General features: G+C 47.7%; 2 protein-coding genes across 2 annotated transcripts; one reads left to right on the top strand and one right to left on the bottom strand.

Annotated features, from left to right (window-relative positions):
* Positions 1-593: 593 nt before the first annotated feature.
* On the bottom strand, positions 594-5699 carry LOC119228587 (ankyrin repeat and SOCS box protein 9-like). Its single transcript, XM_037488350.2, has 7 exons — positions 4474-5699; positions 4280-4359; positions 3997-4104; positions 3417-3567; positions 3169-3303; positions 2571-2762; positions 594-2473 (listed from the first exon to the last, which is right to left on the bottom strand). Exons 1-7 carry the CDS (start codon positions 4655-4657, stop codon positions 2304-2306), a joined length of 1020 nt encoding a protein of 339 aa, XP_037344247.2. The 5' UTR covers positions 4658-5699; the 3' UTR covers positions 594-2303.
* On the top strand, positions 3445-12476 carry gpr143 (G protein-coupled receptor 143). The gene is made up of 10 exons (XM_037488349.2): positions 3445-3576; positions 7175-7462; positions 8430-8539; positions 8693-8787; positions 9116-9208; positions 9333-9442; positions 9535-9643; positions 10200-10317; positions 10411-10663; positions 11877-12476. The coding sequence occupies exons 2-10, from the start codon at positions 7207-7209 to the stop codon at positions 11978-11980; spliced, it is 1248 nt and encodes a 415-aa protein (XP_037344246.2). The 5' UTR covers positions 3445-3576; positions 7175-7206; the 3' UTR covers positions 11981-12476.
* Positions 12477-12484: the final 8 nt, after the last annotated feature.

Genomic DNA, 12484 nt, shown 5'->3' with positions numbered 1-12484 from the left:
CCTCTAAAAACAACATTTACACAGCCGCCCCCATCCTGTGATGTAGACGTTTCGGCCTCTCGTTAGTCTTGCTCTGCAGTAGCATTCACAGCCTCTAATAAACCCTCATTAGCACAGAGGTGTCTTAATTGAAAACACAGCAGTGTACGACCTTGCGAAACCTCTCCGCACTCCGACCCCAAGGAGCCACTTGAGATCTGTCTCCAGCATCTCCTCCATTTGTTTTTTAACACCCGACACAGGAAAACTAAAAATACCAAAGCAATTACTGGCGAGTACAAAGACGTGGCACAACCCACTTGTAGCTTAGTGGGAAGCGCCGGTATCTGTAACAAGATCCCGCCCTGAGCGATGGGGACGCCCGCCGCCGCCGCCGCACCGGGGATGATCGCAATTGGGTTATTAGATGTGCGCGCACAGCGGCTGTCTGGCATCAGCGGCGGCAGCGGCTTGCTCGCGGTGGGCGGTGACCGCTCGCATGCGAGGGATGATTAGGGAGACTCATGGAAAAAAGAAAAACTAATCCGCCGTTGATTACAAACACTGGGCTGTTCTGGAGCCTCACCATGTTTATTCCCTGTAGAATAAAGCTATTTCGTTTTTTGTTTTTAATAAAACCTCCGTTAGTGGTGGTTCGTTGGAGCGAATTGGTTTAAAGAGTGCCGGATGTTCAAACTTTGTATCTTGTGTTTCACCTAAGCTCCGACCAAGAAATGCGCTATTTGGGTACACGCACCAACAACCAAAAAAAACTAAAAAAAAAAGGGGGTATGGTGGGGTTAATGGCTCGCCCGCCTCCAGAGAGTTAAAGTAAAAGCTTTGGCTCATAGGTGAGCCCTTCAGAGTGCACCTGAGTACCTGACTGAACCCATTCAGTGCACACAGCCCAACAAAGCCCCACTGTGGGCGGCGCCGCAGTGACTCAAGTGGGAAATGGATTCGAACGCTTATGTGACACTGATTACCAGACGGTCTCGTCCCACCTGATTGCTGCCCCCCCCCCCCCCCTCCTCAGTAATTACTTCCAGCGGATACTGTACGCCTCTCCCAGCGGCTTCAGAAGTCCGGAGCTCCTCCACCGTATTGATTCAACATTAAAACGCCAGCTCAATCGAAACCTGGCCCCCGCGCAGCCATTGGAGGGAGACTGAGGGGTGGGGGTGGGGTTGGAAAGGGGGAGGGAAAGGGGGGGTGGAGATAATTAAGTTCAAGTGGCAAATTGGGACACGAGGCCTTGATGGAAAGTCGGTGAGCGCTGCATTAAACGAGGAGGGCGTGGGCGCAGCTGCAGCGCTGGCTGTCGCCATGGAGAGGATGTTGATGTTCCCGGTGAGCTCGCGCGGCCCCCTTTTCTTTTTTTTTTTCTTTTTTTCATCATCATCGTCTCCCTTAATGAACCATTCAAATCGATGTCCGTGCTCACACACTGGCTCGGCTCGCATAATTGTGCGGCATCACGAAACGAGGGCACGGTCCGTAATGCAATAAGAGCGAGCCTTATTGGGCCCAAGTATTCGCTGTTCTCCCTCCGTGCGGAGCTCGGTCAGCCTGCTCATCCGCTGACAGGCGCCGAGGGGCCAACGATGCCCTGCTCCCAGTGTTCATGCTACTTGTTTGTGGACTTAAAGCTTTAGAAGAGAATTAAGATGTGCAGATGGGTCTACTTTGCATTTCATAGATAAACAAGGTCACCCAACATACGGTATCTGCATTACTAGATGTGGGCAAGGGAAAGAAGTAGTGACCTAAATACACACCAGAACATAAGCCCAACTAGATAATAACAATGTTTTATCATTCTTTACTGATGCTGCTATTCCTGATTCATAATTTAAACACATTTTTAAAAGCAAGGAGAAAAGAGATTTAAAATGAAATTAAAAACATGAGGGAAGAAGCAAAGGACAGAGACGGGGGGTTTGAGGACTGCAAAAGGACTCAGTTGCATGATATCTACTCAGATTTAATGTGCTGAAGTCATTAGCAGTTCTCTTAGCAGCCGCCCAGCTCCATTTAACGGATAAAATCAGAAGATCTTTACTTTAAAATCTTCCAAGAAATGTGCCTTGTTTTCATTATTTCAGTGTGATGATTCCAGTATGATGATGTTATTTCATAGTAACCTAATGTCCCCGTTGATGTTTTCATCTCTAACGACATTTTCAGACACTCTGTCGATCCAGGGAATCGGTTTGTTAGTTTGAAATGTCAAGCAGAGGAGCCTCCTCGCTGCAAACTAATGCAACTGCACCCCCTGCTGACCCAGAAGTTACAGCTCAGAATCCGCCCACGACGTCCTGACGTTACTCAGTGCACTGGTTCCTCCCCCCCCCGCCCCCCCCCGGGTCGGATTGGTAGAGAAGGAACCGTTTCACTTCTGTGGGAAGGGGGAGGTCTTGGATCCCGCCCAGTCTCTGCTTGCCCACAGTCCTCCTGATGTGCAGCCGACACAGCTGCATCAGAGGAGACGCTCCTGGGCGGGATTATGGATTTGGGTTGTTAAAAAAAATAAAAAATAAAACAACACACAAAGGCCCAGTGAGGCTACTGGGTTGGTTTGGATTGAATACCTCCCGCTTGTCTCAACAGCCTCTCTGCCCGGCTGTTCGGGGGCGCGAGGTCCGCCGGCTGTTTGCCCTCCGAGTTCCTGAGGCCGCCATCGGCCCCGTGGTCCAGCAGCACCGACACCAGCTCCGGGTTGGACAGGCCGGCGGCGATGTGCAGCGGCGAGTCCCCGGACGCGGCGCTGTTCACGCTGGCCCCTGAGGGAGGGAGGGAGAGAGGGAGGGAGGGCGGAGGCCAGTGACCTATGATGTCATCATATTACACAACACAACCGGAGCGCCAGTTTATCCTCGCTAGTGCTTTAACGTCTAAGATTGCGGGGGCCATTTCCTACTTGGACTTAATTTACTCTCTGGTTGTGAATATTCAAATCGGTAAGCCCTTCCCCAAAATATTTATTAAAATACCTAACCTTTGGAAATCTAATTAAAGTGAAAACCCCCTACCTTTGCCAAAAACCTAGCTGCGACTAATGACTCACAATAAGCATTATATTTTACGTGTTCTGTGGACTATGGATGAAGAAATATTGATTTTATCTGTACGCCAAAAAGCCAAATGCTTCCCCAGCGCCAAAGACTCTGCGTTCAGAGGCCGCCTCACCGAGCCGAAGCAGTTTCCTCACGGAGCCCAGGCGCTCGTTGGCGCAGGCGACGCCGAGAGGGGAGCCGCATTGGGCGATGTGCTGATCCACGTCCGCGCCGCGCTCAACCAGCGGCTGGATGCACTCGGCGTGACCTGCGCGGAGTCGGGCGGAGAGCGGCGTGAGGCGACGCACGGCTCAGAACAGCAGAGATTATCCGAGTGTGTGTCCCCCCCCCCCCCCCCCCCCCGTGAATGTGACCTCTGACCTTTGGCTGCAGCCCTGTGGATTGGAGAGCCGGCTCGGGTGCTCCCCAGGGGAGTCGCCCCATGATGAAGGAGCAGCGATACGCAGGTCACATGACCACGGGCACAAGCCCCCGACAGGGGAGTTTGTCCATCGACTGTTGAACTGTTGACCTGCGTTGGGTAAGTTTTCATTTCACCACAAATTCCCCACAGAAAATATTAAAGGAGCAAGGAGAAGTCATGAAATGTTTAATATAAATCTTTAATATAGCAAAGGAACTTGATTATGTTTATGCTACTTATAGTGGACCCTCTATCAAACATCTACTGTGGGGGGGGTTAGACTTTGTATCTCTGGATGTGTGTCTTAATGTGTTATTGTGCGTGCTTTGTGGTCTGTTCCGTGCCGGGTTAATCTCTCACTGACATGCACCCAAACAAGTTAAACCCAGCAATAATTTATAGGATTTTCCCCTAATAACCCATGAGCAGGACTTTCGAATGGAAGACGCAAAACATATTGTCTTGATTTGGGATGGTCTTGAGATGGTTATGTCTACATTTGCAGAAAACACGACCATACAGAGATGCCTTACTGACATTTGCCGAGTTTTCCATCAGCAGCTTGGCGCAGGCCACGTGGCCCTGTAAACACGCTGCATGGAGGGGAGAGACCTGGTCCAGAGTGTTCACGTTAACACACGCACCCTGGGAACAACACACACACACACACACACACACTTCAAGCTGGTCTTAAGACGTCATGTAGTGAATGTGATCATTATGATGATTTTCGAGCAGCTTAACGTCTTCTAATTGGATGAATTGCCAGTCTGAATGATTTGTGCGGGATAACGTAAGCAGCGGAGCCTCATTAGACCACCTGAGCGATGAGTCTCTGCAGAGCGAGGACTCGTCCATTAAAGGCAGCCTCGTGGAGCGGGGACCAGTCTGATTCAAGATCTAGGTTTAGACGGCACATTAAAAACACACAGAAATGCAATAAAAGTGCAATAAAATGACGTGGTAAAAGATGACGCTGACTGCTGTAAACAGGCTCCAGCTGCAGCTACTCACCGCTCATCAGAGGGTTGGAGAACAGAACTGCAGCTCCACTCTGACAAGTTGTGCCTCGCGAAGCGTCCTTCTGTCCGGCCGACATTCTTCGCCGTGCCACCCGAGAGCTGATCCCCAGCGGGGGGGCCGGGGGGGGGGGTTTGGCCTCGTCGGTTGTCGCAACACAGCCGAAGTCAAAAGACATCTGAAAGACATTTTGTCCTCATCTGTTTTCCAGTGTGTTTTTTGTTTGTTTTTTTTGTGGCTAGGTCTTGGTGCTGTGATGTCATTTCCTCCTTGAACAAGTATCAGCCTGCTGGAAACAAACAGGGCTGGTTGCACGAAGCGGTTGAGGCTTCAACCAATGAAGGTGCAGGAGGGGGGGGGGGGCCTGTAGAGCAGGTCTTTGATGTGAAGTGTAATTTGACACTGTACCGTCACACCCACCCTCTCAGCAGGAGATGGGCAGTGTACTGTCGGTTGAGGAACTCTCCACAGTAAAAGTATTATTGGTTTTAAAGAATGAGGTAGACTGCAATGAGTTCCTAAATGTAGTTATCTTATGCTATCCACTTATACTCATATATTTTATACTCTACTACTTATACTCTCCCAGTACCTTTTTTTTCCCCCTGATGAATCTTTTTTTTGATTCCTCAATTCTATGCCCTTTTTTTAAAATAAAAATTGCTAATTTCTTTTTTTTAAGTAGTACAAGCCATACATTGTTATTCAAAGCGAAATTTGATCTGTCTTTAAACATATCTGGAGTGGCTATTTGAATCATTTGAGCAATAGGCGTCCTTACTTTGTTTTCTTTTGTCATTTCATTCTGGATTGATATATGCTTCTCATTTTGCGGTGGTCACGTAGTTGTGCTTAAAAAAAAAAACAATGAAAGAAGAACATTAAAATACCCCAAGATGTTCCTCTTACTTCCATGTGTTTAGAAGTTCATCTAATTGAAGAGAACTCTCGTGGCTCGCCCTTTGAAAAAACAGGAAATCCACTTATTTTTCCAACTCGTTGTTGTTGATGGAGGACGATAATCAGACAAAACATTCTTTACGAGGCTCTGCCTCAGTGTCCTCGAGTGCAACGCTGACTCCCCGCAGCTCTGGCGATACACTCATCTGACCCCTAACTTCCCTGACACACTTCAATTAAGTTCCCACGCAACTTCTGGAAAATAAAATAAATCCAATTGTAACAGCTGTGTTATGAGTATGTGCTCTGCACCCCGGGTGGGGGGGGGGGGGGGGGAGGGTGATTGAGTCGGGCCAGAGGCAGCGCTTCGTCTCCTCTAAACACAAAGCTGAGCTAAATCGGTGCACACACAACGATTTCCCAGACGTGTGCTCTGGGAGCTCCAATCACGATGCGTGCAGACCAGCAGAGGGCGGCAACAGAGTGCTGGATGCTGACTGTGTTCCTCTGGGTGGGGGGGTGGATAATCCCTGGCAGCAGGCCACACGCTGGCCATACCATTGACTTTGTGCCTGCAGAGGAGGTGCGTATGGATCAGAATGGCATTGATTAAACTCAGCGAAGGCCCTCTCCGTAGTACTGAATAAACAAAAAAGCCGTTGAGGCTTTGTTTGCCACATAAATCGGCCTCTAATGCCCTAGTGAGGTTTTCTCAGATCTCCATCCAAGTGAGCAGCTCCAGCAGCTGCTGTGACCTCTGCCTTCATGTGCTGGATGTCCACTGCGTACACATTGTCAGGGAAATTATATAATACCAATGATATTGTTTCTCTAGCCTGGTGCAAGTCTCGGATAACCTGTGCAAGCAAAGCGCCACATGGAATCCTTTTTATCATGAATCTCATCATGAGGACAGGACTCATTTCTGTTGATGCACAAAGCTTTCGTCATCAAAATGTTTTTTTTTTTTTTGTACTTTTGCAAATCAGTTTAAAAGATTGATGGATTCGCATTTGAAGTGATTATCTACATTTGTTATAACACTAGTTATTTTGTGCTCACTACACAGAATGTCTCATCACACAAATTTAAAATAAAGGTTATGATTATTATTGCAGTGTCTCAGATTACAACCACATGATGCTAATGGGATGAATAGGCTACTTTTAGCTATAGCCACATATGGGCTACTCATAGAATCATAAAATGCAAATATTGTGTGATTTGTATTGATAAATTAATTTATTCTTTGAATGTTTAACACGTTTTATCTTTATTTTGTATTTGTGGTGTTTATATTTATATGACTGGTGATTCTATTTTCAGCAGAATTTTCAAATTCCCTCTTTTGCAACAAATTAAGTGGGCGGTTTATCGTTTAATGGAGTGTTACAACAACAACAAAAAGTATCCAAAGTAATGAAATGACTAAATATCCAAGTTGTTCTATTGATTTCCAGAGTTCAGCTGCACTTGTTGCGGTGGAACAAAGTGTATAAAATAAGTGTAATCTTCATGAGGGATGCAGAACAGGTCAAGTGCAGGGAAGTGATTGAAATGGATGAAGAACCCAAACCACACAGCAGCCCATTGTCGCTTGCCCCGCATTGTGTGCAGTTACAGCTGCGGGGATTAAATGGAACCACATGATGATTCCAACTCGTGATCTCCCAGTCGGCTCGTGCACACTCAACCATTTCCTCTCCCTTTCTTGTTTTTTTTCTTTTTTCTTTCTTCCTTCCTTCCTTCCTTCCTTCTTCTCCTTCCCTTTTCCTCCCGACCACCGTCCTTTCAGTTCGGCTTCCCTCCTCCACCGGTGTCCCCGGCATGGCGTCCCCCCGGCTGGAGACCTTCTGCTGCCCGAACAGAGACGCGGCCACCGAGTTCGTGGTGTCCTTCCAGCCGGTGCTGTTCGGCGCTTTGGGTTTGGGGAGCGCGAGTCTCAGTCTCGTCTTCGCCGTTTTGCAAATTCTGCCCAAACGCAGAGGATACCGGCGGCTGGGACAGTACGCGCTGCCGAGGCCCGCGTCCTCCTCGCGGATATTGTTCATCATCAGTATATGTGACATACTGGGATGCGCAGGTAAAAAAAAAAAAAAAAAACGTCACCAGCTTGCCTCCTCCTGGCCTGCTTTTCTTTTACCGCAGCTGAGAGAGACTGAAGTTTCGCAACGTGGAGACGCTTTGCTGCCTCCAATTACGCACGCGAATATGTTGTTTCTAACCGCTCTTGGTGCACTTTGCTCGCCGGGCTGACACCAGAAAACTTCAGGCACGGGGGGGGGGGGGGGGGGGGGAGGGGAGAGGTGATTTTGGTACATTGGTTTGTGCAACATGGTGTGGCAATGTTGTTTAAAAAAATCCCGTCCTTTTTTATGTGGGGAAACTTGGACAACTGTAAAATCAGACCGGTGCAAAAATAGCTAATGTTTAGTTGTGGAGCTGCTTGTTTCAAAGAGAAAGAATGCATCATGAGCCTCTCATGTGAGTCGTGGATGACCGCGAAACCCTTTAACCCCCCCCCCGCCCCCACACACACACACACCCCGTTGGTCTGAACGCTCCATTGTTCTTAAAGCAAGCATCGGATCACCCATTGAAATTGCATGATTCGATGACACATGAAGGCGTGTGGATTATGCACACATGTGCACGCCGGAGCAACGTGACACATGCCTTAGTGTGCACTCAGTGCCCGGCGAGACTCACCATCCACTTGCAGAGCAGCAGCTTGACGCACAGCCCTGACACAAATGTAAAAAAAACAACAAAAAAAGCCAATGCAAACAGTTAGTCTGCATCGCATTAAGTCTCTGGGAGAGCTCTGGTCTTTTTTCTCACCCCACAGTGAAGAGTATCACGAAGGAAATGGAAACACCCTTGTAAAACCCACCTGGAGGTAGTTCATATTTCCATGACATAAAGCTGCTATTAAAAGGTCTCCCATGACTAAATCTAATTAACGAACTCAATAATACAGGATGAAATGATTCTTAAATGTTAATTGAAACCAGGCTGTATTTTATTTTATCTTCCTTTTCCTCCTCCAGGTATCATCGTGCGGTCCTCCGTCTGGTTGGGCCTCCCGAACTTCATCGACGGCATCTCAGTGGCCAACGGCACGTACGCCGGGCCGGAGGTCTTCTGTGTTGGCAGCGCGGTAATGTGTGACGTTGTTTGTGTAAATGCAGTTAATAGTCATCACACGCGCGGGCACAGCCGACTGGTGTCTCTTCACGCTGTTGGGTCGCAGATCAAAAGGCCCACGTACTCATTCTTCGTAACCCTTTGGTCTCTTTTGTGCGTTTTACAGATGTGGATCCAGTTGTTTTTCAGCGCTTCTTTTTGGTGGACCTTCTGTTACGCCGTCGACGTCTTCCTGGTTGTGAAAACATCTGCGGGAATCAGGTGATCCGAGCCTCACCTCCCGTCTCCGGTTCATTATCACCTCAACATCTCCTCCTGCAGACGAGAAGCTGCATGAGCTGATCTGAGAATGTTTCATTCACACCGAGTAGAACGTGTAAAACCTTCTCCTCTCACTTCTCGTCACTCGGCGCCATGGATGCAGCTGCTTCTTCTTCTTCTTCTTCTTCTCACATTCGTAAACTCCCTGAAACGGGTTTCTTTTGAGTCGTAGAGAGAGGAAGCGTCTACTGAAGTAGCACTAATTGGCCCCAAGATGTAAAGCTGCAGCGTGTGTTGTGATCTCATGACCGGTGTCTCTCCCCATCAGCACCATCATCCTCTACCACATGATCACGTGGGGTCTGGCTGTGCTGCTGTGTGTGGAAGGCGTGGCCATGCTCTACTACCCATCTATCTCCGAGTGAGACGCCTTTCCGTTGTCCATTCACATCCAGCACCTTCCTGCACCCCCCCTCCCCCACCTCCCTCCCCCTCCCCTGATGCCCCGTGCTCATTTTGATTTATTTCGTTGCATTTCTGTGCAGCTGCGAGCAAGGTCTCCAGCACGCTATCCCACACTACGTCACCACCTACGCACCCATGCTCCTCGTCCTGGTGGCCAACCCGGTCTTCTTCAACCGGACCGTATCTGCAGGTCAGCTCGCCCTCAGACCTGTCCGAGCCCGGTGCTTCGGTACACGTGCACACGGAGGCTGACGGATCCACCTCTTTTGTCCTCCAATCCAGTGACGTCTTTGCTGAAAGGACGACAAGGAATCTACACGGAAAACGAGAGGCGGCTGGCAAACGAGATAAAGATCCGCTTCTTTAAGATAATGCTGGTCTTCTGTATTTGGTATGTCACTATTGTTTTTTTTTTTCTTTTTTTAAAGGGTTGAGCATAAGGGAACGGGGCACTTTTGGGGTTATTTATTTGTTCGCACTTGCTGAGGCATGGTGGTGGTGTCAGTTAGCAGCCGTAGCAATGCTCAGCAAATCGAATGGAAACCAGGTGACAGCACACCTGGCTGCGCTCAAAGGTATGAAATCTGTCACCGGGACCTACCAAAGCGTAATAAACATGTTAGGTCTCGTTTAGAGTAAAAAAAAAAAGAAAATGCTGTTTTTTTCACAGTGATTCTGAGCCTCACTCCTCTCACGATAAATTCCGTGAGTGTTATTTTACTGGTTGCCTGGCAACCTCACGATGACAGAGAAAGTCCCCAGGAAGTTACTGTGCCTTGCAAGAAATCCACCATAACATCACGTGTCTTTTTTTTTTTGTTTGGGTGAAAATCAATCAATGAATCAATTTAAAGTGAATCAACATTACTTAATAGATGATCTTCACAAGGAGAACGTTATTGCCTTCAAATGTAAGAAGTAGCTAATGAGGCATGTGGATGTTTTAGCTGGGTTCCCAACATCATCAACGAGAGCCTCCTCTTCTACCTGGAGATGCAGACGGACATCGGCGCGATCGGTTTCAGGAACATCAGGAACGCAGCTCTCATCACCTGGTTTATCATGGTGGGTTTAAAAAAAAAAAAAAAAACATTGACACATAGCATGGGAAATCCCCCCCCGCCACTATTTAATGGTCGTGCATTTGGACTCCTTCAGGGCATCCTGAACCCCATGCAGGCTTTCCTCAACACCTTGGCCTTTCACGGCTGGACGGGCCTGGACGTGGACCTGCGGCCGCGGGGGAGGCGGGAGCTGGCCTGGGACTCGGCTTCCACCTCGGTGCCCCACGCGGCGGGCAACAACCCCTTGGTGGGAACCACGCTGCTCTACCAGAGTCACGTGCAGGAGGCCAAGAAGAACGGCAGCAACGGGCAGCAGCACTCGGACGCCATCAGCGTCCTCTCAGAAGGTAATTGGGATTTCAGTGGCGGGAACAACTCGCCCGTTTATCAGGGGTGGTGAAGCCGCGGGGCGTCACCCGACGTCCGGACCGCCTCCTCTTTAAATGTGCCGTGGTGCGTTTTCGTTTTGGATGACGTCATCGTAGCATGATCTCGTCCACTGAGGTGTCTGAAGACCAGCTTGTTTTTTTTTTTTCCCCAACATGGCGATCGAGTTAAGCTGTGACGATATTTTAATATTAAAACGAGTACTGTAGCTGTTTAAAAAAAAGAAAAACAGCATTGATACCAGGTCACATTTGTTTGTTAATCCGGCAGGGCATGTTCTTTGTTTTTGTATTTTTTTTTACCTTGCAACTTTACAATGTTACTAAATTCAGACACATTCTGTTAAGGGTGCGGCAAGCGTGCCGAGTTCTATCATGATGAGAATAACGTGGCGTGCAGAGAGCAGGTGGCAAAGCAGTTGAACATTTACATGGAGCGAATGAGAGTATTGGAGACATTTATCTAGAACGGATGCAGCCTGGTGAGGGTTGTGATGTGGAGTTGTAACCGCGAGAACCTTTTAGTCACTTTGGAAGCTGAAGGTGGACGTAAACGGCACAACCCTTCAGGTAAGATTTGATGCAGGGCCGCTGTGTCGGACCACGTCAGGCGTGCATCTAATGACCCGGCAACAGAGCCAGGATACGTGTATTGACTGGATGAAACCATTCTAGTAACACCGAGTGATGGCATCGGGCCACGTTGATGTGCCGCAGCAGGAAAAGCTCAGGTGCAAATAGATCAACTGGTGACGGCTTTAAAAGCACCACCCAGACATTGTTAAGAAAATGAGTAACACCTGCACTTTCCCTACTGTGCCATGATAATGTATTTTGGGATGATTTTGTAAACCATTTTCTACAATTGTGTCTGTGCACAATATGGATCACATGTACAAAGGCCATTCAGTGTTTTGTGTTAGCAATAAAGTGGATTTTTTTTTTTTAAAGGATTCAGTTTGTTTTCTATTCATTTGTACGACCTTCAAATTTGAATATGCGCTACATTAGAAAAAGATTCAAATTAAAGACCGTATTTGCAAATAATTCCCAAAATACATTTGTAAATATACATCTGCCCCGGGGAGGAGGGGGGGTGTTTATTATAAGATTAATATCTATAGAGATAAAAGTTTACTCTGTGACGTAATCTACCCCTATTTTGTCTTGCTAGGTTCTGAGTCTAGTACAGTTGAAATCCACATTTCCAGCGATCTACGAGACTATGAGGATGTAGACGCTGATGGAGAATCCATGGAGAGCTCTGTGAGACACTAGCCTGGGGGGTGGGGGGGGGGTTGACCCGCCTCCCTCTGCTTTCCTGTGCCACTATTGTCATTTGCTACTTTTTGTTTTAGATGGTGTCCTCTTAGCCGCTAACATCCCGTTGGGTTTTTCGCCCAGATTAGAAACTGGTAAACTGGTCATGGGATTTCATTCTAAGCCCTTTGTTCCTTCCTCAAACGTAGTTAATCTGTCTGCAGTAGTTTAGTGTGACGTTGTGGACCCATTGACTGAACAATCCCAAAACTACTTCAGTTTGTTATAGTCAACAGAAGAAAAAAAACACATTTTCTGAATTATTAACCTGGCGGCTTTGTGAAGCAGCTCTTAGCACAACACAATAAGCTGATTAGACATGTTTTGAACAAAGTTGCTGTATTCCCAGTTGCACGCCGTGTATTTTTGTAAACATCTATTTTTTACTGTGTTACATTCAAAAAGAATGTTTTGAGGGTTTTGATTGAAAATAAATGAACAACACAGAAGTCAAGACTCCAG

This window comes from Pungitius pungitius, chromosome 10, assembly GCF_949316345.1.
Source record: "Pungitius pungitius chromosome 10, fPunPun2.1, whole genome shotgun sequence".
NCBI lineage: Eukaryota > Metazoa > Chordata > Actinopteri > Perciformes > Gasterosteidae > Pungitius > Pungitius pungitius.
The sequence above is the reverse complement of the archived record's forward strand: the minus strand, read 5'-3'. Positions and strand labels throughout refer to the sequence as shown.